The 27130-nt window shown below is 40.3% G+C and overlaps 1 protein-coding gene across 2 annotated transcripts in view; it reads left to right on the top strand.

The window, feature by feature from the left end:
- The window catches only part of NAB2 (NGFI-A binding protein 2), a 127345-nt gene extending 100428 nt beyond the window's left edge, over positions 1–26917 (top strand). Inside the window, exons 5-7 of one of the 2 annotated variants that reach the window (XM_085600972.1) lie at positions 10088–10217; positions 21774–21992; positions 23924–26917. In XM_085600972.1, coding sequence (XP_085457098.1) covers positions 10088–10217; positions 21774–21992; positions 23924–24033 — 459 coding nt within the window. In that variant the 3' untranslated portion in view covers positions 24034–26917. The remainder of the gene's footprint in view (positions 1–10087; positions 10218–21773; positions 21993–23923) is intronic. The other variant, XM_085600973.1, reaches the window with a different exon arrangement.
- The last annotated feature ends 213 nt before the right edge of the window (positions 26918–27130 follow it).

Raw genomic sequence — 27130 nt, forward strand, 5'->3', positions numbered from 1 at the left:
TTCGATGGTAGAGTTCATAAGTGCTAATCTTCTTCTTAAAAGGAGACCTGGTTGATCTGCAGCATAAGTATTCATATCTGAATCCTACCACATACAACTTTATTGTTTAATGAATTTCAGTTTAACTTTTCAGCTTATGCCATCCCATGGAAAACTGCATTGATGGTATCTATAATGTATATTTTGGTGTTACCTTTTTGACAACTCGTTCAAATTATTTTAGTTTGATGGTTCAGTTCTCCACACTAGAATTCTCTGAGAATCATATGCAGTAGAATGTATACCCCTCACCAGTCTTCCTCTTCAAAGTCCTCACATACATGTTCTGACTCTGCACTTCACACAAATAGCCCTCTATATCATAATAGGGAAGAATGCTGTTTTCTATTGTCCTCCTTATGAATTTATCATTCTTTGCTTTCTAAGTGTGATATTCCTGCCTTCTTACCTAAAGGATCCTTTAGCCCGAAAGCCTCACCCGTTCTTTCTGCCTCCATCTGGAAGCGGTAACCTCTCCTGGAAGTAAGCACCTGCTTATTTCATTTCTCTATCATTGTATATTCCATTTGTTGATGTCACTACCCTGATTTAGCATGTGGCTTGTTGCACAGCGTAGGCCTGGAGTCTGCCACAAACCAGTGGCTGTAGCTGGGGAGGGTCAGATTCTGGCTGCGGGCCTGCATGCCCAGTAGCAACTTCACTTTAGAGAGCTCAATCTGTCTCCCTCTAGGGGTTTCCACATTTACAATCGTGGGTGAAGTGGCAAACACTTCAGCCTAGGAATGAGCACGTTGGCATCTTGCATATGTAACAGACCTGTTCAGTTGGCTAGTTGCGTGTGTCAGTAAGACTCCATACTTCCAGGTCAGCGATGAGTGCCTTGTACTTTCCGGCTCTGTCTGTGCACAGTGGAGCATGCTCCAAAGGCTTTCTGTGGCAGCATGCTTCATGTCCCCTGTAAATAGGAGCACAATCACTAGTTACCGGGCGACTGATATTTTTGCTGCTGACCTGCTTGGAAGGTGCTTCCTTGCAAAGGAGGGCACTGCTGCTGGAGCAGGGTCCTGTGCTTGCTTGACCTTGCCTATTCACTCTTTGACTTGCTAGTGGGTACATACTTGCTTCTGGCTGCAGTCCATCCACCTGCTGGTGCCCCGTGGGGGTTGGTGCACACATTACTGTGTGCTTCTAAATGCAGTTGACATCAGCATTGGCTCTGCTTCGGATCAACCTAGGTCCCATGTAGGCATGCTGCTTGTGTGGTGGTGGGTAAGTCCCTTTTTGGCACCGCTCCTCTTCACGATGTGTACGTGACTGAAAGGGCAGAGACCGGTCCTGCATATGCAAGTCAGGTGATCAGCCAATCTCTTACTTTCTACTGGAACGCCTCGCTCATCCTATAGCTCCAACACCTCTTTACTAACTGCTGGGGGTTATAATTCCTGGATCAGTGTATTATTGCATCTGCTCTTGTAGTGCTGTAATAACAGTCGTGAAATAAGAAGCATTACCTAATGAATTTGCTCTTCTGTTATGTAATCTATGATGGGTAGTCACTCCTAGCCTACTGTTTGAGATATTTGGTCACGTTGGTGACTTTATCACAAAGAGGGGCTTCACAGTCTCCTGAGTTTTTTTGTTTTATTTTCAGTATGGACTGAAAGGGGAGTGACTCTATTTTCCCACTCAGCATAGCTCTCACTAATGCTGCAGGTGCAGTGGCACCGCAGCCAGTGTGCCCCGACATCCCAATTATAACTCTCAGCTAAGCTAATTTTGGAAGCTTGGGATGGAGACCTACCAACCTCCTTGACAGATGCGGATTGGCCAAGAAATTGCATGCAGATGCAAGAGGTTGCAAGTAATGCAAGGTTAAAAGTGACACACTCAAACTACCTCCACCATATGTACCTTGCACCCACTAGATCAACCAAAAAATACCTCAATAGGATTTTGACCTGTCCTGGATGTGACAAGCAAGATGCAACATTTCTGCATCTGGCATGGACGTATAGGATATTGTTGGTGTGCTGGGAAGATGCGGTATCACAACTTAAACAAGTGGCACGCATCAGACTTAAAACATTATCACAGCACTGCCCACTGAGCATTATACCTAAACCTGAGTAAGGACAAATGCAACACACATTTGCCACATTGGGCCTACTTTTGGCCAAGCACTGTAGAGCAACTCTTTGGTTATCCAACAGAGGCCCAATGGTGTTAAAATGGGGTAAAGGTCTGATGAAGAAGAGATACGTTTGAAAGCCATCAGGCTGAGGAGAAGCTGAGTCAAAAGGCGGACAGTTTACATAAATTGATTGACCATCAGGAGAATGTAGATAAGTGAGGTGTGATTAACTAAGTACCATCATTAGATGCATTGGTGAGCTGGTGCAGGGTACATTAGACCTTTATCCCGTTGCTAAAGCGGGACTGTGGTCCTGAGCTGTGCGGGTATTGTTTAAGCATGTACAGCTTGTAGCACTGCTTGTCGGTCGGTTATCTCATTTGATGTGTCTATGTCTACAGATTGCTGGAACCCTACCCTACTCTTCCCGTGATCATACATCTGCTTGTTGATATTTTTTTCTGTGCAAATTGTCTGAGATTACATTTCTCAGTTACACAGGTTTTGCTGGTTCTTTTAACTCGGAACCAGTTTGACTGTGCTAAGGGATATGTGTTGTGGTAAGCCCAATCCCTTGATGATTTGGTTTTAGATCAGGCCATATATTGGTCTGGTCCTGTGTCTGCACCTGTTCTTTCCACTTCTGTGGTATTGACTTCAGTCTTGGCCCAGCGGCTGTTACACCCTTCTTCGGATGTCACAGTTTGGTACAAACTCTTCTGCTTTTTAAATTAGCCTGCCATTGGTGAGTGCTTCACTGGATCTGTTCTGCTAAGTGATGCACTGTCTTTCCCATCCAAGGTCGTTGGAAAATTTGACCTATAATGGACATGGGTTATGGGCCTTCTGTCATACCTTTCATGCTTGTGCCTGATCTCTGATATTGATCAGGGCCAGGTGCATTGCCTGTTTTCTTGTGTGGATTTGGTGCCATTTGCCCTGAGATTTTGTGACCTTTGCAACTCTGACTATCTGGTGCAGGTCTGTGTCAGATACGTGCTGGTTTTGGCATCCACTTGTCCCTTCTGGCTTCCTTGCAAAGGCACTGTTTTTTGTAACATCTCTGCGTTGAATTCTAAACTATGACATATCCACCCTTGTTTCTGGTGGCTTCTCGTGGCGTTACCAAGTCTGCAGTGTCTGTTTGGGTACCTTTGGAGCCTTGTCTTTGCCCTGATTTGCTTCACTGCTAAGATTCTTGTTGAGGTTGCACCTTTGGTTTTTCCTTGGAACGCCTGTGCTTTCACAGATCTCCCTGTCCTGCTGGTGGGTTAAATTCCATATTGCTGCAGTTTCTGTGGAAGGGTGACTGCTAGTGATCTTTCCTTCAATTCCTGGCATAGCGGCTGGGTTCTGATACGGTTTGTTGCGAGTTGTCCTTGTGGATGTATATTCTTCTAGCTTTCCATCATTTAGCTTTAATGGTGCTGGTCTGTTGTTCTCCCTACTCCCATCCTTGATTTTCTAATCCCTATGCTCGCTGTTTCCCATCTTCCATCGGGTTGTGGTGAGAGGAGTAGGGTGGGGTGTTCCAGTAGTTGTGTCTCACCTGGCCGCTCTATTCTTAGCCTCTTATAAATCGCTCCCCTTTGTTAACCAACATTTTAACCAGTTTATTAGCATTCTGTGCTTTTGATAGGTGCTCCACTGGGATGCCACAATTTTGGTACTTTTTTTGGGCACACACGGATATCAACACAATCACTCTTTATTAGTTGCTTGCATTTTTTTTTTTTTAAATTACTTTTTACTCTGTTCTTGCTCCTGCAGTCTCGGTCCGCTTGTTTTTTCTGCTCTTGACCTGTGGGCTCCCACCTGTGGGTGAACAGCAGCTTTGACCTTTGCCTCTCATTCTTTCTATTGGATTGTTTCTTGGCCTGTTTTTTTGTTAGCCAACCATGGACCTGAAGACACTCTAGTTTATTTTGACTCTGTCTTGCTTCCTCCCTGTCCATTAGGGTTCCATTGACACTCTCGGAGATCTTCCCTTTCCCCCAAGTTTTGTGGGGCTTTTCTGCCTGTTTTCCACTTCACTCCTTACTTGTGCGGTGTAGTAAAGAAGGTGGTATGCCGTGGTTATCTATTGGGTTCTCTTTTCTTCAGCTAGACTGGTCGCGAGGCATCTGTTGCTTGCCTTTGTGCACCTTTTTGGGTGCTTGTGTTATGTAGGCTGTGCTCTGGGTTTTCTGGCCTGTTCTGCTGGTTTTGACATGTGGTGCAGCCTCTTATGTCATGTCTTTTTGATGTGCCCTTGTTGCCATGGGTTGCATCAAAGAACTCTAAGAGGGAAGACAAATAAGTTGTTAATGGCTCATTTATTTACTGGTCATCTTTTATACACTGGATTCAGATGTTCCTCGTCACCGTCTTTGTTCCTCACCATCTTTCTTTTGTGGGCCTCCTCCACTGGTTTCTGCTATGTCTTATGACTATAAATGGTTAGTAACAGCACCTAATATCTGAAAGTTGGTCCCTTTGGGTTCATCTTAGGAGTAATGGGTATGGTGTTATGTTCTCTCTGATGTGCTGGAAAAACCCAGTCACAAGCAAGAAACCTATAGCCAGACATGACAAAAAAGTACATGGCAATCGATTCTATCCACCTTTCCAATGTATTATACCTGCCTTTTGCTGGCCAACAGTGTTTTTGGAAAGCATGAAAACATGCATTACAAGCCAAAAAGTTGGATACAGGCACAGCTTGTTCTCTTGGCTCACTGCAGCACAAACAATGTCATTCATCTGAGGAGAGACTCATAAGGCCAACAAGCATGCTCATCTTCCTCTTACGGCAATTTCCGATCCTATCGCCAGTCGGAATACTATTAACAACTTCCATCCACCTGCTCTCAGTATGGTAATTTGAAGTAGTAAGGTGGATGCTGCTCAACAAAGAGGAAGGTGCTCCCTCTCTTTGTCAAGCAAAATTAAAGGGTCATGTGCGACGGGCCTAGCTTCTCAGGTTGCCCAGTCCACCTTGACATCCAGGCCAGTAGGGAGGGGAGGTGCGGGGTTACTTTCAACCAGGTACCTTTAAATGTCAGACTGCTGGGCTCTGGATATTACACAGCATGCTCACACCATAGAACTCATGTCCAAGCTACCTCTAATACCAACAAAAGAGTAGCGTCACTTAAATATGGAAGTCCTGCAGGTAAAGATAACAAAACTTCTTCAGAATATTGCTGTTTGATCTAGTGCCCAACGTCCAACACAATCACAGATTTAATTTTAGGTTCTTCCGAGTGCTGAAACAAATCAGGAGAAGGATGTCTGTTCTGGATCTGAGGGCGCTCAACGATAGAAACAGTCCTTCAGAATGGTCTCCTGAGTGAAGGTATACCCACTGGGGCAGGGAGTAAGAGTGATTTCCTACCTAAGTGACTGGATCATTAAAAGTCCATCACCTTAATGCACAAGCCATGCAGTAAACTCCAATATTGCCTGCCCTAAGAGTCTGGCTTTTGCCCTGAACAGGAAAGTGTTAATCCTAACACAACATCAACAAATCATATTTTTGGGTTTACACAGCTCCATGACTACTCTCAAAACGTGTGTATCATAGGAAAGGGGCAACAACCCCTTGGTCCGAGGTGACAGCAAACAGATATGACTATCAGTGTGGAAATTCAAAACCATGCTGGGGATGATGTCATACTGTGTCACTCTTCTCTTTCAGTACGCCTGTGAGAGCATCCTTTCCAAGGGCAATTGGATTTTCAATTGAGGCAGGATACCAGTCATTTGCTTGACATAGTTTTGTTTCTCTCCAAAGCCAAGTAGGTTTAATTGCTCTCCAAAGCCAAACAGGTCCTGGCCTGGTGAACTGACCCGCAGATGCTAAGTTCCATCTCACAACTGATGCATCCCTCTGCACTGACAAGTTCATCTTCAAGTCCTTTCCACCAGTGGCAGGCAGAAGATACGTGATTTCATATCAACGTCTTGGTGCTAAGGGCCATGAGATTGTCTGTAAAGTTGTTATATCCCAGATTTCCAATGAGGGAGTGCCCATAAGAGCAGACAATATGAGAACCCTTTAGAATATAAAAAATACAACCCGGAAAAGATCCCAACTTTTATCTCAAGAAGCTGGGTTCTTCCCCACAACATTGAGCTGTAGAAGAGCTACAACTAGTCTTCAACAAGTGGGGGCCCTTCCTGTAACATATGAAATGAAATACCAGCATTTGTAAGGCACACAGCTACCTCCGGAGAGGTGTCCCGGCGCTGGGGGCCGTTGGGAAGATTAAGCGAGGTATTGCCCAGAGTCCCATGGTGCTGGGCTAACCTACCGCCAGCACCAGGAATCGAACCATGAACCCCGTGGTCCGGAGTCAGGCACCCTGCACCACACCTGTTCCACCACTTCAGACCGTGCCATGGGCCCACTTTACACAAGCAGGTGGTGGTATCCAGGGTCTTAGGGGCAAGCTATTTTGATTCTCTGAGACATTGCATATGTTTTTCTTCCAGTCCCCCTTATCGCAAGAGCCCCACTGAACTAAAGAGAAAATAGTGCAAGTTGATCTCAATCGCCCCCACTCACCCCCACTTTAGCAATCTGTCAAATTGAACACAAAACAAATAAATGCTTAAAATATACATTTAAAAACAAATATACAAAATTATTTTTCAATTACATTTTAAAGAATATGTCTAAAAATACAAAAACAAATAGAAAACATTAAACAAAATGTAAATAAAAATAATTGAAAATATTCACAAATATTGCTATAAATGAAATCTGTCAAACATTAATGAAAGTATATACCACTTAAATACAAGGGGGAAATATTTACAGTTGTAACTCCAGTCTAAGAAGCATTAAAATACATTTACATAAGCATATCATTATGACTACACTGATTTAACAATTAAGTCCTGAACAGCTGTAGGGAATGTGTTGGACTTTGGAGAGGTCAGATTTACTATCTGCACTCCAACCTGAGCACCAGTAGGGATAATGATGTATATTGGAGGGGTCAGGATTACTATTCACACTCTAACCTTGGCAGCAGTAGGAAATGTATTGGACTTTGGATGGGACACGTGAACTGTTCCCATTCCAGCCTGAGTAACAAGAGGGGTGTTGTTGGTAGTTTGTAGAGATCAAATTAACTATCCCCCCTCCAACCTGAGCAACAGTATGAAAAGTATTAGACTTTGGTGAAATGTTTGTCTTTGGAGCAGTCAGATTTACTATTCCCATTCCTACCCATGCAATAGTAGGGGAAGTGTGGACCGTTAATTGGTCAGACTTACTATTTCAACTTCAAACTGTGCAACAGTAGGGACAGTGTTGAAGTTTATGAGGATGTTACTTACTATTCCCAATCCAACTTCATTAGCACTAGAACAAATTTAATATTTTAGAAAAATCCAATTTACTTTTCCATAACACAAGTAATAGAACAAAAATAACTATGCTCTTAGGGATGTCATTGCGGTGGACCACTTTCATAAAATTGGCTGGCCACGTGACATCAAAGGTGCTCTGATTAGCATGGGAATTCCGAATCCATGGTAAGCCCTATCTAGTACTCGGTTTCCACAGAAAGAAGAAATCAGGGAAAGATATTGGGATATGGTTGGGCAAAACATTATCAGAATAAGTGAAAATACCACACTGACGGGGAGATTTCTAACATTTAAACCCTGCCCAAGCCTAGAGCTCTATTGGGACACAATCTCAAAGCCCCTTCATTGGAAACGTTATTTTCAATTTAGTGTAGGCTCCCTCCCACTAAAATTGTTTACTGCTAAATTGTCCTTACCTGTTGACAATAAGTACCCCCATTGCATAGAGCTTGTTCAAACGTATTGTCACGTGCTGTTTGTCTGTCCTGCCTATGCAGGCCCCGCAAGGCTTGGCTCGCACAGCTCTGTAAGGACTTAGGTACTAGACACAGATACGTTGCCCTGAGAATTTTGTGTACAGATCCCTCACTCCACTTTGCAATTCCCATTGCTAAGTTTTTAAGGTGGATGTGCACCAATGGATCAAAATTGTTGTCTACTCTAGCAAACCAGCTAGAAACAAAAAGTGGAACCTAACTGAAATCATTGAGTTTGTTTAAATCACACAGTGGAATTCCCTTCACTTCACGATGTGGAACCAGTATATTATCCTTATGCATTGGATTTGGCCCACTATTTTAATGTTCTTGTTCATTTTTATTTATACACGTTGCCGTTTTTATGACATGCATTTCTCCCCCATTGTATTATGAGGAATTGATATTTTATGATTATTCGCATATGTATGTATGATATTTTTACCACTCCTTTTTTACCTCTATATATTTATCTTTAATGCAAAAAGGCTTTTATGACATGTATTGTCGCAATAAAGCTTATTGATTGATTGACTGATAAATAACTAAACAAAACAAGTAACTAAATATAAAAAATATAAACATTAAAATATCACAAATATTTTGTCCCTAAATACATCAAACATGCATTAATTAATCATACAAATGTAAATTTAAAAATAGAAATATTACTAACATAACCAAAAAATAGCAATTAAAAATATTCTACAAATATAAACATTCATACTAAACATAAAAATAGGCATTGAAATTAAAAAGTACTACTTAACTAAAAAGTATAAATAAATTAAAAACTGAAGCAAAGCAAAAATATATGAATTCAATATAAAATATTTGAATACATAATTCACAAAATAACTTAATGATTTCACCAATTGATAATTAATATATACATTTTGAAATGTATAAACATATATTTATAAACTTACCAATCCTATTTACATACTCACAAAACACTCCAAAATAGTAATAATTATATATTTTCTAGGACATAACATACATGAACATCATTTTACTAGAGCAATAATTAAAATGATAATAGCAAATATATATTCTACATTTGTTCAGTCCAACCAAATATTCATAGGCGTTTTTTAAATTAATTATAGTAATTTACATATTTAATAAACAGGTTAACCAATTAGAAATAAGGTAATCAAAGAAATAATTAAAAAAACATATATACTCTTAGCCCTTTTCCCCTGTAAACCCACCAGCCGTAAATGAATTAACAGAATATATTCATCTATTATATATAAATTCAAATTAACACTAAAAATGTTAATAACAAATAGAAAAATTAACACAAATATGAAAAATAATTTACATAAATAATATTTTGCCCATTAAATCTAACACACAAATAACAGTTGATTAAATATTAAAATACAAATATTGCAAACACTTTCATTTTACCCCATAAATGCAACAATATGCCAACCCAAAAAATCCCCAAAAATTACATATATTTTTTAATATACTGCTAAACCAAAAAACGTATACTAAAAGTTACAAATAAACGATACAAAAGATGTCAAAGTATGGCACTTGTACTTAAAATCACTAGAAAATGTATACAATATTTTTAACAATAGTTGTAAATAAAACAATATTGAACACGTTGATATTATTGATAAATGTTTTTTGTAAAACAATGCTGTTACCTGCCATATTATGATATTCTGCACATCACAATATTTTGGCAAAAATACTAAAGACCAACTATATTTTTGAAACCATATTAACTATGAACACCCTTCCAGACCTGTGTCAAATGAACTTTGAAAGTAGGACTACATCATCTGCCAACAAAACTGTTAAAGTTTTCAAATGTTTGTAAAGTGAAATTTCATTGGGATGTTAGCCTTAGTGAAATTACCTTCAGTTGCTTGATGTTGGTTAAACAACTGAATTGAGTATGAGCACAACTTTCCTCTATGCTAAGTCTAGTAATTTTTTCTGTTACCCTATAAATATGATGATCTCCTGCCATTTTGAATCCTAAATATTAAAGTTTTTTTTTTACATAGAAAACTAATCTGGACAATAGAAAAAGAGAAAACAGGACAAGAATATATAATGCAGCATATTTATCTTTCTTTTACCTATGCTACTCTAGGTGGTGGAGCCTGGGCGTCTAGAGATATTGCAGCAGGTCGGCTCAGATCCTTACAGCTCTACATACCGTCACAGCCCAGAAGAGGACAGTGGCAGTGTCTCGAGTGAAAGTTTTGATGGTCAGCTTCATGGTAAGCATTTGTGGTCCAGTAGTGTCCCAATGAATAAACGAGTCATGTATCAACATTATTACTTACTATCTCTTATGGTACCTGGTCTTCCTGACCTGAAACTAATAGCAGTAGCCTCTTCCAATAGCGAGAATCATTTCTTCAGCCTCAGGGTGTCGCTATTGTGTGCGCCTCTATGAGCCCCATCCCCTTAGGATTGTGAGGCATTCATTCCCTCCACCTGGTCCTTCCGAAAGACACCACTCATTGCTGAGACCCTTGAATTTACCATGTTGGCAATCCAATTATTCGTTTTGTGGCTGTCTTTACTAAGGTAGCTTTGAAAAATGTGGCTATTGTACTATTCAAGCATTTCAAGAGAATTCAGTAATTACTTACACCTTTCTCACAAGGTTACCTACTAAAAGGTAATTTTCCCTTAAAACTACCCCAAAACTTACTGCATGAAAATAATGGCAGATCAAATATATTTTGTATTTGTTGAGTTGCTCCCTGACGTCTTGGGCGTGACAACATAAGGGTTTACAATGAGATAAAATGATGATAAATGTTAATGAGTAGTAAGATTTATTTCTATGACAAATCTGAGGTTATTCAACATGTGCCTCATTCTGAAGGTTTATAGAAAGCGACTGCCTTTTTTGAAGGTGCTTTTACCATTTCAAGTTTGTCGAGCCAATGCCTATCTAGCACAGCCACCTTCCTTCCTATTTTCCCTTTTTATGGATCTATAGAGTTTAGGAAATGTTCTGATTACAATTGGCTTGATTTTAAATGAAAAAACACACTTCTGTTATACTACCCCCTAGACACATGGGTAGACGGGGTGAGTAATTACTATGGGATGCAGTCCATTTTATCATTCCTTTGCTCATAGTGTGATTACAGACAAGGACCAACCAAATGCAAATCATCTCAGTGATGCCTTGATTGCTAGGCCACATCCATTTGACCATAAACACAAGTAATTCCAGATAGCCTTGATGGACCTCATTAGTGAGACTTTGATTCTCCTGCATTGGGTTTTTCATAGATTCGCTTACTTGATTTTATGTTATGTGTATTTGTAAAGTGCACCTTCACCCGCAAGACTATCCTGGCGGTGAGCAGATGTTTACCTATCTCTGCCTAAGAGAGGTTAGTTAATTATATAGGTAGGTCTTCAGTTTCTTCCAGAATTCAAGAAGAGAGGAGGAGGATCTGATGTGGAGTGGAATTCATTACATTTGTTTCTTAATTGATTTTCTTTCTTTGATCGATGAGTTTCACTGTGATTTTGAAATAGCAGTATTAAAATCTAACGTGTAGGAGAAGCTGTCAGGAGTATCACTTTAGCAGCACGATCACCTCACTTGCAAACACACTATCTCCTGACAGTGAAGCGAGGGTGTGCAGAACTGCTTTTGCTTTAGAGTACACCATACTTCAGTCTTTTACTGCACAGTGTGAAGGGAACATTAAACGAATTCCTTTGCGCGCGCTGCATCGCTAAATGCGATGCAGCGCGCGCAGCGAAATTCGTTTTATTCATTTAAATGTATACTTACCTCTATTCATCCATATTCCGGTGTTTACATTTCCTCACACTGCCCCTCCCCCGCCCTGCCTCACTGCCCCACCGAACTCCCTCCACGGACCGCTACTCTTTGTTGTGTCTTTGGCCCAGCAAGCAAAAGACACACAATTGATGGACGGAATGCAGAACAAATAAAAACATTCACCCCCGGTCAAGAGATCTGGGTTAAATCCATCATTCTTTTGCTCACCATGCCACCCCAGTTTAGACCTGGCCATATGCAAATCAGTCTTGACCCTGTGCCACATGGGAACAGTCCAGCCCAAACTGCCATGCCAGGTCCTCCCTGGACCGGAAACTAGCATCCTAGGACTGGTTTTGGAGTTTCACCCCTCTTCAGCCAGGATAGCTTGATTCAAGTGGCACAGTGAGTCCAGGACCCACGTCTGGGCATACCTGGCGCACTTAGGGCAAGAAAGCAAAAGACACACAATTGATGGACGCAATGCAGAACAAATCAAAACAATCACCCTCAGTCAAGAGATTTGGGTTAAATCCATTATTCTTTTGCTCACCATGCCATTACTGTTTAGACCTGGCCACATGCAAATCAGTCTTGAACCTGTGCCTCATGGGAACAGTCCAGCCTGAACTGCCAAGCCAGGTCCTCTCTGGACCGGAAACAAGCATCCTAGGAGCAGTTTCGACTTGTGATAGGCACTATTAAAGGTTATTTATCACCCTTTTTGGTCAGTGATTTAATCAAACATCCTTTTTTAAATCACTTGTTAGAATGTGGTTTCTTAAAGGTTTAACATACTTGTTCTCTCCCAAACCTTTTGTGATGTCACTGTGGGGCCTTAATTTGGACCTGCTGTTTCTCATGTGTACTCCTTTCAAGCCAATGAAAACCTGCTCTTTGCATCTTTTGACACTAAAGACTGTTTTCCTGTCGCAACTTCTTTGGCCTATTGCATGAGTGAGCTCTAGGCTCCCTGTGTGCAACCCGCCTCCACCACCTTTTTTCCAAACAAGCTGGGGCTCTGGACTAGGGTAGCTCTCTTGCCAAAAGTCTTTACTCCTTTTCACCTTTGGCAGTCTATCACTTATCCAACTTTTTTTGCCTTACCCCCACTGCTTGAAAGTGGAGAACAGACTCCATTGACTAAATTCCAAAAGAGCATTGAGCTTTTACATCAACCGCACCAGAGATCATCAGGAGGACAATCAGCTTTTTGTGGGGTTCTCAGGGGCACGTAAAGGTAAAGCGGTACAGAAAACAACTCTGTCAAGGTGGATAGTCCTTTACATTAAGATATGTTTTTCTTTGGACAAATAGAGCCCCGGAAGCACTGAGGGCCCATTCCACCAGGGCCAAGGTTGCCACCTCTGAGTTGGCACATGGAGTGACAGTCTTGACATCTGCCATGCTGTGACATGGGCATCAGTGCACACATTCATGAAGTACAAATGCCTTGACAGCCAGGTGTGATGGAAAGGGCTTTTTGAATGTTCAGTCCTGCAGGACGTTTTGATCTGAGCCCATTCCACAGACCCTCCAACTGAGAAGCAATTGCTTTGGTATCTATTCTAAGAGTGAGGAATCGGCTGTTAGACCTTTCCATTAGAAGGTGTTCTAGAGAAGTTTCTATTCAGTTAGGGACATTGAGACACACAAATGCATACTCTCTTTCTGGTGGACACTCTGTCTACCCACAGATTCCTCATTGGCCTCCCACCTCACTATGGAGTGCTCTTTTTCGTCCTCTAAAAAAGTCCCAAATTAAAATCTGCACAATTGTACCTCCAATTGATTTGCGGTTCATGTCAGGGCATGGAAAGAGTCATACAGGAAACTGATGGGGCCCAGGAATGGCACTTTCATGCGAGTCTGCTCTGTCGCTTCCGGGGTGGTACAAATTCAACGCAGAGCCGCATGACACCACCTAGCAGCGTGCTGGAACACCTCTGTGAAAAGCTTGCAAATCCATTCTGGCACCTGTGGAATATTCTACAGGTGAGGAATCTGTAGTTAGAGAGAGTATCCTCCATAAAGAGTGTTACCTAAGGTGAGTAATTTGTTAGACTCGTCTTCCAACAGTTGACATTATCTAGTGGGCCAGGATTCCTGTTAAAAAAACTGCAGGCCTAGTGGTGGCATTCCTGTGGTTGCAGAAGGTCCACTGTCACCCTTATATAGATGGCTTCAAGTTTAGGGGACCCTTTTAGGATCTGGCTGTGTAAATGTGTGGAAGCTTTGCAAAATTGTTGCTATTATGAGCAGAGAGGTTTCAGTTCACTGGGACTATTTTAGACATGTTATCTGTGAGCACTTTCCATCCATCACAGAGAGTATCAGCCATAATAGAGACCATGGATCTCTTCCACAAGAACTGCTCCATGACTCTGGTCATTATAGATATCTCAGTAATTTGGGGGTTTTGTGCTTGGAATGAATCTGCGGATCAGACAGAACATGTAATCTCTGTAGCGGAACCTAGGATAGCATTGGATCAGTTGCTCAACAGCTGGTCCATCTATTCCTGCGGTCTTGGATGTGCTCCCTTTAATTTGTTCTTTAGGTGCCTCATGCACCTCCCAAGACCATAGATCTCAGTCACAGGAGGCTCTTGCGATTTCAGTCGGGGAGCTCACTACAACAGCCACAACCCAAGCACTTAATAACATTGATCAGGAGAATCCATTCGCCTAAGAACGTTGGAGCTGAAGAAAGTCTTTCTAGCCTTAAAGACATTCCTTCAGTTGTCAGTTGCCAGGAAAAAGGTTGCTATGATACATTCTGAAAACATTACATGCCTCCTAGATCTTTTACAACCTATTCCTGTGCTGTATCCATTCCCTTCTATGCTGCTTTCTGGTAATGAAATTATGGGAATGGTCTATTTTGCAAAACACCTTCCTCTTCAATTCCCACATCCACCTGTCTGTTTTCTCTGAGGGCCGGCAGCTTGAGCACAGTGCTTACCTTCATCACTTGCCTGGTGTTCAGTCATTTAATTATTACTAAATGCTTAGGGTGGTTGTATGATGGAACAACGCATTCCGTTGCAACACATGCCTTTACCACGGATGCGTTACAGCGTGAATGCCTTTACCACGTATAACCTTTACCACACATGCTTTTTATTTAGTTTTAAAGCATGTAGGGTGTAAAGGCCTATGCATATAAAAGTTTTCCCTAACCCCTGCTCTCAGTCCTTAAGCCAGTTCCCGGGCCTCCCCCACCCAGTCCCTCTTTAAAAAATGTCAGACCCCTGCCCATTTCCCTAAAAGTAGTCCCATGCGCTACCCCCAATGGCCCTGCCTTTTAAAAAAATTACCCGACCCTTCCCTAAACCCTGAATCAAGACCCCCAGTGCGACCCCTGCCCTTTTAAAAATTACCCGACCTTTCCCGAAGCCCTTAATCTAGACCTCAGTGCAACCCCCTCCCTGTTAAAAAAATACCCGACCCTTCCCTAAACCCTAAATCTAGAACTCTGCGCGACCCCCCTCCTAGCCTCCAGCCCTTTAAAAAAAGACCTGCCCACCGCATCTCTAAATCTGTCCCCAGGCCCCCAGTTCCTTTAAAATTAAATCACCTCAGTCCCAAAAACAATCCCCCTTACCTTTACAGGACGAGGCAAATCGTGTGAGGCACTCCACACATATCTCGTCAATAGGAAGTGAAAGGATCTCTTCGCTCCTCTAACGATGCCGATAGCCTTTACCGTGCAGGTGCCGTTCCCAGCATATGCCCTCACCACGTACATTGTAGAAAAAATGTGTAGTGAAGGCTATGTGTGGTAATAGTGTGTGCATGGCAATGCCTGTGTGGTAGTGGAAAGAACCACGTTGTAATGGCTGTTTCTCCTTAGTGTCAACCAGCACCAATGCATCATCCACACTCTTCGGACCTGAACGGGACATCCTCCTCTTGTACATGAGCTCCTCATGCCCTGCCTCATGCTGTACTGGTCAAGGAGGTTCCAGTATGCCTCCTTCCCCAGCGTGTAATGACAACCCTTGTCCAGGGTTTCTCCAAAAGATCACTGACGGCCCAGGTAATGGATTTACCTGGTTGCTCCAGCCTTGGCCTCGCCAGGTCTGGTTCTCAGAAATCCTGCATCTTCAGCAGGTTGCCCTGTGGAACAATCCCTCTTATATGGATGATGTAAGGGTCATCCATCCCTCTCTACAATAGCTCAGTAGGAGCACCTGTTCCAGAGGAACTTGCTTTTGTCCAAACCACCATATCTACGCCCTACACAGTCGGGAATGCCTAATGTTCTGTTCCTGGAACTCCTGAAGGGAATCACATCTATTACCCACTGTGTAGAGAACGTTTGTGCAGATTCTATGTGAGCCAAATATGCCTCAATTACATTCTCGAGACGTGTGCTTGTCAGAAAGTTGTGCAGGGCGACTTTGAGGTCTTCTCCACATGCATTCAGCATGGGCTATGCTCTTGATGCTGCTTCAACAGGCAAAGTGAGAGTGCTAATGTTATCATTTCACTTACCATATTAGACCCACAGGTTAGGAATAGAGAGAGAAAGGGCAAAAGGCTAAAATAAAATTATAATTATGATGGCTCGGTTACTCTCTTCCTTGAATACTACCCTCCTGCTTACCCATATGCCATGTTCTCAGGCACACGTTTGCAAGTTTATTTTGTCCACTGGGCAAGAAGGCCCAACCCACTGTAGCACAAACCCTTTGGATGCAAGTTTACAGTCCAACATTATGGATATGTGATCTGTGAAAGATGGTTTATTTATTTATTTATTTATTTATACGTTCAATATAGCACAAGATAGATCCGAAGGTATCAGAGCACTTAACATATAATACAAGATCGTTTGATTGAAGTACAGACATAAATACAGACAAAGAAAATTGTTAGGGAGTCAAGGTAGTTGCAATATGCAGATATCCGAGCAGCATAAGTTAAAGGCGTAAATGACCTAGTAGACAGCTGAAATGCCACATCACAATGTAAGGGAGTGTCATTTTAAATAAGGAAAGCCTACTGACTTTGCAGGGGAGTCTTCCCATTCATAGCAATAACCACAGATTATTCTTTGACAATTTAACACTTCATAAAGGGTGTCAGTATATATGAAGCAGGTTTTCTGGTTTTATCAGGGTGTCACCTCATTAGTTTAAGTCAGGCACATGTAAAGCAATAATAAGTCCTATCAGTCACAGGCATTCATTACAACAATAAACATCATCATCAACTCTCTTTATTTCCTTAAAAACCATAAAAGACACAGCCATACAAGTCGTGTTTGATGCATGCTGGATAGAGAGACAACATACAAAAGGATATTAAAAACAAGTTACAATTAAAAGATGGCTGGGATTGACATAATAAAAACAGCGTACGAAGCACAGCAAATAAAGCAATTATCAAATATTTCATGATAGAAATGCCTCCAGCAATTATTGACAAGCACTAAAAACCCATAGTTAAAATGCAAAGCCTTCAGAAGGTTTTGTGTGAGAGAGCCCCTATAAATGGAATAACTCTTGGCTCTCGGGGCTGAGTAATAGCAGCATACAAAGTGAAATATAAACAACAATTAATAACTAATTAATGCAAAAAAACTCCTACAGTTTATAACAAGCAATAAAGCCCATGATTAAAGTGCAAATGCATTAAAAAGATTTCATGTATTACAGACACTTAGGGGCCTATTAGAATGGCGGGCGGTGGCGATCCGCCTGACATCATAATAGACCCCCAAGTTTGCAAACCAACCCTGCGACCATGTAAATGAAAGTAATAAGTGGCATCTTATGGAAATAATGCAACACTTTCTTAGCTCTCAGTGCTGAATAAAGGGGTTTGCAGTGCCCTCCTTCTGGTCGCCCACATCTGTCGTAGATATTTCGCCATTGCACATGCGAATAAGGGTCTAGCATCTGTCTTCAGTATGCGTAAGGCTACTTTAAAATTTTGAGTCCCAAATGTCTACACACTGGTGCTAGCCATTTCTTCCTTGGTTTCTTGTAGGCAATACAAGCAAAAAGAACATGGCCTAACGATTCATGTGGTCAGGGACCCAACTTGGGTTGGGATCTGTGGCTTAGCCAGGAGTTTGTAAAAGCACTAATTGGTAAGAAACCGTGCCTAAACTGGGTATAAAGTTTCCTATCAGCTGGAACCCTGATGACACCAAAGTATGGTTGGTTTTCACTTCTCCAAAAGCTTCTGCCAGACTACCCTGTTTGATTTTGGAGAAAGTATTCTGCTCAACCCAAGCCCAATACAATAATTTAACCTGATATCTGGTGTAGGCTGGTGGGGGGCCATTGACATACTTTGGCAAGCCAATGCTAGACAGAAGAGTTTAAAATATCAAGAGATATAAATATTTCAAATTAAATATTGTGACACACAAATATCGTGATGCACAAATGTCAATGACAAGAAAAACATTTTTTGAGATAAGTAATATGGTTTTAAAGTATATTGATGTTTTTAATAATGTTCTCAGTAATGTAGCTGTTAAAATTTCATTTTAAAATTATTTTAATGTGTCTTTCTTGATATGTTATGTTTCACTTTTGGTCATATGAACATTTTTTTTTTTTAATTTAGCTTGTAATTTTAAGTGATTTTGAATTTTGTATTTAATTATTATTAGTAATTCATAGTTTCTTAGCAGGTTGTTGGGTTTGTAGGGGATAGATTCTGAAATTAATGAAATAATAATTATGAATTATTTATAACATTTTATTTAATTATATGTTAGATAGTATGTAAATTATGTAAAACAGATATATTTTCATTAAATGTTATTCATGGACTGTTAGGGTTGTAGGGGTATTGGGTGGGAAGTTAATTAAGTAATGATTAACTAACAATTACCTCTTAATTAATTTTTGTATCGTTTTTCAATTAAGTAGGCTATGGAATACGTATTTATTTTGCTTATATTTTAGTTGCAGGCTGCTACGTTTTTAGTTTAGGGGTCTAAGGTGGGACGCTAATTAAGTAATTAACAATTATTAATTGTTAATTAATTAATAGATTTTTAATTATGTAAAATATGGAACACTGATTTATTTTACTTATATTTTAGTTGTAGATTTTTAATTATGTAAAATATGGAACACTGATTTATTTTACTTATATTTTAGTTGGAGGCTGCTAGGTTTGTAGGGGTATAGGGTGGGACATTAATTAAGCAATAATTAACTAGTAATTATTATTTGTAAATTAATATATATTATAATTATATATATATATGTTTTCATAGGAGTACATTTAATATATTAAAAATATTTATTGTAAAATATATATTTTCAATAATTATGTTACAATATATATATATATATATATATATATATATATATATAATATACATACACAATCATATATATATATATTAATGTGTTTGTGTGTTTATACAAGTATATATTTATATATGGTATTACATATTTGTGGAATGTATGTAAATACACTACATTTACATTATATTAAATTTATATATGCAAATATTTAACCTTTACTACTTTAAACTCTATTTATATGGAAAAATATATATTTTTGGACAATATTAAAGCTAATTATATATTTTTACCGATATTTTGGTACTTACCATTCTAAGTATAGGAGCACTATATTGTGGTAAACAATATTTTTGGCAAGATATTTTTACCAATGATATTGTTGACCACGATATTGTGTTAGTGATCTTTAGGTAACACCTCATCATTACCATGCAATTACGAGTTTGTCAGCATGGAATGGGGAATAAACGTTCAAACCTGTTATCCTGGCAGTACCAGGCATGGTATTCCCATTTCTCAGGGTATTAAGGCTCACATTTACCATGTGCTCGAGGCAAGTGTAAGCATGAGCAGGTGGCTACCGCTGGGCGAGGGAGAGCAAGGAGGATGGTGGGTAGGGTATGCCATGGCATGAGAGGGTGTAGTCTGGCTGAGGGTTGCATTACATGCTTCCCATGTGCCATGGCTGAGTGTTGGGCGTGGGCAGGAAAACAGGTTCAGGCTGTTCCTGAAACAATTTTACTGGCTGGTTTTATGCCTGATAAAATATGGCCCATTGCTTTTGCACCATGTAAGTGTGTGTGTTCAGGAACAACAGCCCACTCGTGACTGAGCAGAGGGGTATTTCGATCTGCTCAGCTCATATTTGGGCCCTATAAAAATTTACAGTAAGGTGACAAAATTAGAACCTTGCTGAAATTGAAACCCCAATATTACATGAACCTAGGTGTAATCAAATAAACTTTTGTCGAAGTTTTTATATAATGAGAATGTTGCAATAATTTATCATTCTCTAAATGACACCACAAAGGACAAGTGCTTTTTTACAGAACAATTTAATTTCAGGAGTATCCCATCCGTTATACATATAGAAATTTTATAAAATCCCACACCCCTGCAAAATAAGTGTGACTAAGCATTTTTTAACCTTCTAGGAACAAAAAATAGCTGGTGAGTTGAAGTAGAGAATGAGCTGGTGAGAGAGAGGAGAGACAGTGATAGAGAAAATAGATATGAGTACAAAATGAGAGATAGGGAAAAAGGAGTAAAGTAATGAAAGGCGAGGTAAAGCGAGCAGTGGTACAAAGGGAAAGAGGGGAGGTGAAGGGTGAGATATTGAATGAATAAGTAATGAGAGAGGAGGCTAGAAACATGAGGAAGTAAAAGATGTGAGACATGTAAATAAGGTAGAGAGATAAAATGAGGAGTTCTGAGTTCAATAGAAAGCTGAGAGAGATAAAGAGGTAGCGAGTAATAGGTCAGCTAAAGAAAGATGTGGTTGAGAGAGCTGATGTAGATGAAGAAGAGAAACAGAGATGAGATGGAAACAGTGCAATAAGGTAGAGTGAAGAAACAGAGACAAGGGTGAATAACATGTAAATAGAGGTGAGGTATATTAAAATGAAGAGAGAAAGAGGTAGCGAGAGTGTTGAGGTAGCGAAAGGGAGTAGAGAGTTATAAATGTAGAGGCAGGCACAGTGATGACGAGAGAGAGAGGTTGGGGTCATGATTCGTGAGAGAGGTAGTGAGAGGTGTAGTAACGAGTAGTGTATTGAGAGAGACGTGATGTAGATAGTTGAAGTGGAGAGAGTTGAGCTAAAGTGGAGGTAGGTGCACAGACGCAGAGAGAGGTAATAAGGAAGGTGTGGGGCAGAAGATGTGAGGTGAAGTTTGGAGAGAGACATGAAAAGAAGGAGACATTTTTTTTATTTAATTACCGTGAATTGTCTGAGAGCGTGAAGGTTAAGGTTTCCAAACCTATCCAGCTGTCTAATTACATAATATAGCCTTATAGCCTGCCATAGCGGGCTATACGGCTATCAAAGGCCCGCTCCAGCATTAAAGGCCGAACCGAAGGCGAGGGTCTTTAACAAAGGAGCGGGACTTTAATAGCCGGTATAGCCCAGCTACCAAGGGCTATAAGGCTATTAGAACATTCTGCCACTAGAGGGCAGAATGTTCCAACAAATAAAACATAGGCCTCTCGGAGTTCGAGGGGTTTAAACTCCCTCGGGCTCCGAGAGGCCTTTGAAAACAACATTGGAATGTTGCTTTGCGGGCCTTTAACGGCCCGTAAAAGCATGGAGCACTCCATTGTCTTCCATGGAGCTCTCAACATTCCAATGTTCTGATAATAATTATTTTATGAATAATATTCACATTTTTGTAAAACTCGACTTTAATACAAAAGTCTCTTATCAAGTCAAGTGAAATGGGCTCTCACACATAGAGTGGTCCACTGTAAGACAACTGGAGTGAGAAGTACCCGTGGCACCAGATGGACATATTACTTGTCTCCCTTTCTCTGGATATATACCGCCATATCTGGGCATATGTTTGAAGAGCTCTCTGCCATTAAAGTTCAGTGTGTTTAGGAATCATGTCCACCCCAGGCAGAACAACTGAAACTTGAAGTCCAGCTTTACGACTGATGCTTTAATCTAGGTCTTACTTGGCAATCTAACTTTTGTTTCCAGAAAAATACTATGTTTGTTTAATTCCATTAACGTCCTTTAGTGGTCTTTGATCCTTCAGCTCCTGGGTCATGTTTGAGGCACAGCCCCTCCCCTGTGGCCCCCACCGACACGACCATCAACCTTCCAGCTCCTGGACCCTGGAGCCAGCACATCATTCAGCAGACTCTGATGGACGAAGGCCTGCGTTTAGCCAGACTGGTGTCACATGATCGCAAGCGATGTCTGAGCCCGCGACTGCAGGGCAAACCACAGATTTCAGGTAAGCTGTGATGATGGAATGTTTGTAATGGTCAGGAAAAGGGCACAGGGAGCCACAAAGGAGAAGCCTTTTGAGCCTCCTTAACAACACTTCAGCATAGTGTACTGCCATGAAGGTCGTTATATAGCAGTAGCTCAAGCGCGGTGGGTACCACCTGCCAATACTTAAAGGCTCCTGGACGATACTGCCTGTGCAACTTCTGGTATCCTTGTTGGGGATGTCAACAGAGATATCAGGGTCTGAACACTGGAGGAAAATATATTTCACTCTCTCTCCACAGAGGAGGTCTGAACACCTCCCAAAACAACTTTACATGTGTGTTAAACTAACCTGTCCTTCCTCTCAGGGAAAAATCATTCAATAAATATGCTTTCACTGGACAATGGCGGACGCTTCTTTGAAATGCCATAGGTCTCGCATTTACAAGAGTTTGAGCTATTGGCTTCGTAAATGCTAATGCCTTTTATTTATGTGTTAATTATCAAAACAGAGAAATAAAAGGCATTGTACTTTACAATGCCAATAGCTTAAACTCTCGCAAAGGCCAGACCTATCGCATTGCAAATGCTTGTTTTTAAAGTTAGCCTTAAGAGACATATTTTTTTAACCTTTTCCAAAGCTCTAAGTAAGCTCTGACATAGCAAGCACAGATACTGTAGATATTGTTTTTAGTACCGCAAATCCTTAGTTGTTCATTTCTGGGACTTTCTGAGTTGACTACGTGCTTACATGTTGCCTTTTGGAAAGCTATTTCACAAATTGCTTGCCTTAGATCTGTTGTTTAACTGCTAAAAAATAGAGTTGTTTTTAGGAAAGGCATATTTATAATGACCTCTGTTGCATAAGAATATGACCAGTAGTCACATGGATGCACAAATTGGTCGATTCATGATTGCATGATTTTCACAAAAGGTGACCTTATCACATGGTTGTATTAAATTGAGTATTCCCATTCCAGGTATGCGGAGTGAGCATTAGAGAACGAGGATTCCCTGATATTTTTGGAACATCCGAACTTGAGAGCTTTAGGGTATTCTCAAACGTTTCTTTGGTTCCTTTCCTCCCTGCAAATGGTCAAAATGTACTCCCTTCAAAAGCAAGAGTAAATCCCTTTACAAAATTGGTGGGGAATACATTTCTCCCTGAGGAATAGGAAAATAAATTCCACTCTGAGAATATTTTTTGAAGGGTATATTTGCACACAGATTATGTACAACTGCTCACTTTATTATGCATAATTGTAGATCAGGTCCAGTTACGTATGTGGGAATGCCTCTGCGCTGCTAAATAAAATAATTAATAAATGATTTCCAGCAGTCGGGCTGGAAACCTGCAACTGTTGCAGCTGTTGTAATAAACCTGCGGGTGTCAATTTATGATTTTATGTTTGATTTGGACCCAAGAAAATTGGATTGTAATGTCTCTTCTGGTTTAGAGGATCAGTAATAATGTAATTGATAAAAATAACTAAATTCTGATAAATGGCATAAGGATGTCCTTCATAAATTCAGATTTTATGTTGCTTTTCGTCGCACTAGTTTTCGTGTTTTGAAGTTAACCATTTCAAGCTAGAGAGTCTGCAGCTGCCTTCCTACCAATCTTTACCAGCACCCTCACAGGTCTCTCCATGGTTTCCTGTCTGTAGTCTACGTAAGTAGTTATAGGAAAGCCAAAGGGACCAGACAGGAAGGTAATTATTGAGCCATAAACAAAAAGTCATATTGTCAAGTTTATTGTATTTAAATGATATACTGTTGGACTTTAAGAAGAATATTTGAGTACTATTTACTGAAGACTTTAGTGAATTTTTTCACAATAATACTGCAGATTAAATAGAGAGGAGACGTGATGGAGAGGGGATGTATGACTATAACATGTCACTTCCTGTTCAGACATTGACGCTTTTCTCTGTTGCGCGTCTCCCTTCTTAGAGTTTGAAGACAGTTTGATGGGTGGATGTCCAGCTGCTGCGGTGCAGAGTGGAGTGCTGGAAATGCGGCGTAACAGCTCCAAAGGGGACGAAGAGACCAGTCGCCAGTGATAACCACCAGCAGACCAGTGGACAATAAGATAGCAAAGCCATGTATTTGGACTGATGATCGTATTCTCCATGGGTTCCGCGTCTTCTGTTGGGGTGTAGTTCAGAGACATATGGGGGCTTTGAGAGAAGTGCGTAGTCAGATTCTCATGATTGGCTCCTAAAGAATTCACCATTAAAACCTAATGAAATTGGGCACGCACCACCATTCTGATGGTACTCTTCAACTGGAAAGAAAACATTAGGTGCTAAGTGGCCTATTACACGTCATTCATAACATACTAATAAAAGCATCCACAGAGACGACTATAAAGAAAACAGGTATATCTGACTTCTTTCCCCCTAGTGCAGTGGGTTAGTGTGTTTAAAATTAATAATCCGATTACATCAAAAGACCAAAGCGTAAATTACTTTACTTCCCCTTGTGTTTCTGCTGAACCCTAAAAGAACTGCGCCTTTTAAATATAATGTGCAGCGCGCCATTGATGTGTAGTTAGTGTCTGCTATATATGTCTCATGCATACATACTTCTTGGTGAGAACACACTACTTGTTGGATACAGTACGCTGGATAAAAATGGTCACTTACGTGTTCACTTACAAACCGAAGACCAGAATGATCCTCAAGTACCTGTCGAACCCTCAATTAAAAAAGCCCTTCCTAAGGGATGAACAAGAAGATACTGTATAAGTAGTGGAGTTCCTAGGGAAGTGGCTGCTGGAACAGACAGAGGGAGAAATTGTCTATTTGGAACAATGTTATGCAAGATGTATATGATGGCTAGAATAAAGAAAGAGTTGTTTCCTATCAGAACCAAGAAACTAGCAGAAGCATTAAAGACTCTCCAGGTCCGAAATTATGCTGGGACCTAGAGGGACCCCTATGAAGATCCCACAAGAGCAGTTCGAGCAACTAGAGGATTAAATAAAGTCAGCAACAGGGTTTATATGCATTGAGATTGACTATCAGAACAGACTGCCCTCCAGCAGGTATTTGAGCCATATGAAGGCAGCATGAACTCAGTAGCCAGGAGCTCAGAAATCATCAAGTCGAGAATTAGTTTTGAGGACTACCGAGGAGCTATATTTGGCGGAAGGCATGCCATCCATCATCCTTACAAAGTGGACGAGTGACAGAAATCAGCCCAGTAGTATTGTGAGCATAGCAGAGTGTGACATTTTCTTTTCTGAAGTCCCAGTGTATAGAAATATACAGGCAATCGGTAGCTCCAAAACCGTCAATGAATACCTTTTTGACCCAATACCCTAAGTGTTAAAAAGTAATTTACATTCATGACAAACATGCAATAACAAGCTCTCACCTCAGTGTGTACACCGCCTCTAACTTCACAGACCCTCCTTACGCACTCAACGGTATTGATTGGGGGCATTCAGGTTTTGAGGGAGACACTAACACAATGGAGCGGAGACAGGAATTTGCAGGAATAATGTCATAATAATTAGCAATAATTTTGTCTCTGTAATGTGTTCTTCTTACTTGTTGTACAAAAGGGGAAGTTGATCCCCTTTTAATTCTTTTACTCATCTACTGAAGAATTTTATTTTCTTATATTAATGGGCATACAGGTTTCTGCCTAAGACATTGTGTTGTCCCATGGAAACATTAGAATATTATTGTTACAGATAGGGTTTAATGAGGAGTGAGCTGACATGATTATAGATATATTACATATTTGTATTATTATAAATAATTGAGTGTAAGCAACATTTACTTACCTGAATTCCTTGGTCAATTATTGTTCCAGTTTAAAAAAAAAAATCTGCACACACTTGCGTGCCTGTGATTCCTAAAAGGGCATTGACTCTGGACCACTTTTACAAAATGCTAATCATGGTGTGAAATAGCAGGTACACTGGATTTTTAATTGTTTTCAGTATTATCAACAACCGCCACAATAACTATGCTGAAAACGGTTACAAAAGTAGTCGTGCCTGCTAGTTCAAATTTTGTTTAGCATTTTACTTCTGAGGAATTTATGTTCAGTATAAGTTCCCATTCCACTAAAAGCCAGATCCGTTATTGTGAAATGGGTGCCAACCAGTGTCTGATTTACTGCAGATCAAGGTCACCTTTTTAAGTGAATGAGGGAATTGATGTCAATACCGACTTTTAATCAAAGTTGTCTTTAAACTTAAGTCATAAACTTCTCTCATAATTCCCAACAAACAGAAATCCTCCTAAATGCACTTCTTCACATTTACTGGCTTGTGGTATTTCTGGCATGTACACTACATTGCAAGTAGCTCTAGCTTGTGCTGTGGCTACCACAGTGTTAACAAGACTGATAGATTACTAATTGAAGGGCGTAACATCTGAAGAGGATTGTTACATTTACCAAAATTTGCTACAATATGAATAATGACAGCCTTTAGCTCCAATAGTGACTGTGTAGTCCACTCTTGTGTTAAATGTATCAATCCTCTATATGGTCTCTATTATGAGTCTGTATGACAGTTGTTGATGACCTGTTGTACTGTTATACATAAAAACGTTCAAAGTAAAGAATTAAAAAAAAATATGTCAGCCAGGACATTTACAAGGACACATAAATGGAGTTGGGATTTCTCACCACTAAAAGAATCGGTTGTTCAAAAACTTTTCATTAGATATATTTGTAAGGTTCCTTCTTGGCAGTAGAAGAAATGGATATTCAAATGGGACAAGACAGGTCATTGACTGCACCACAGATGGGCAACTTAATACCCCAAACTGTACCTCCATCGTATGCCATTGACTTATCCCCAAAGTGCTTTTAGGATATTGTGTTGTTTTAATGTGTAGAGTAGTAGCAATTTATTTCTTTACAAATGTGTAAATTAGATTATTTATTTTGTTATTTTTAAATAAAACTTTATTTTGCAGTTTACATTCCCTGACTTCTGTCATTATTTTCGCCCATAATTGTCATCCTTTCTTGTTCTCTAGATCCTGCTCTTAAGCTTTCTTTTCCTGTATTTTGCAGTCACTTTTTGTTCATTTCCGCTCCACACTAGCTTATTGTTTCCACCCTCATGTTGAATTTTACAAATATGGAATTGTATTTGAGGCACTCAGATAAGAATTCATCCACATTGTTGGT

Source organism: Triturus cristatus, chromosome 4_2 (assembly GCF_964204655.1).
Source record: "Triturus cristatus chromosome 4_2, aTriCri1.1, whole genome shotgun sequence".
NCBI lineage: Eukaryota > Metazoa > Chordata > Amphibia > Caudata > Salamandridae > Triturus > Triturus cristatus.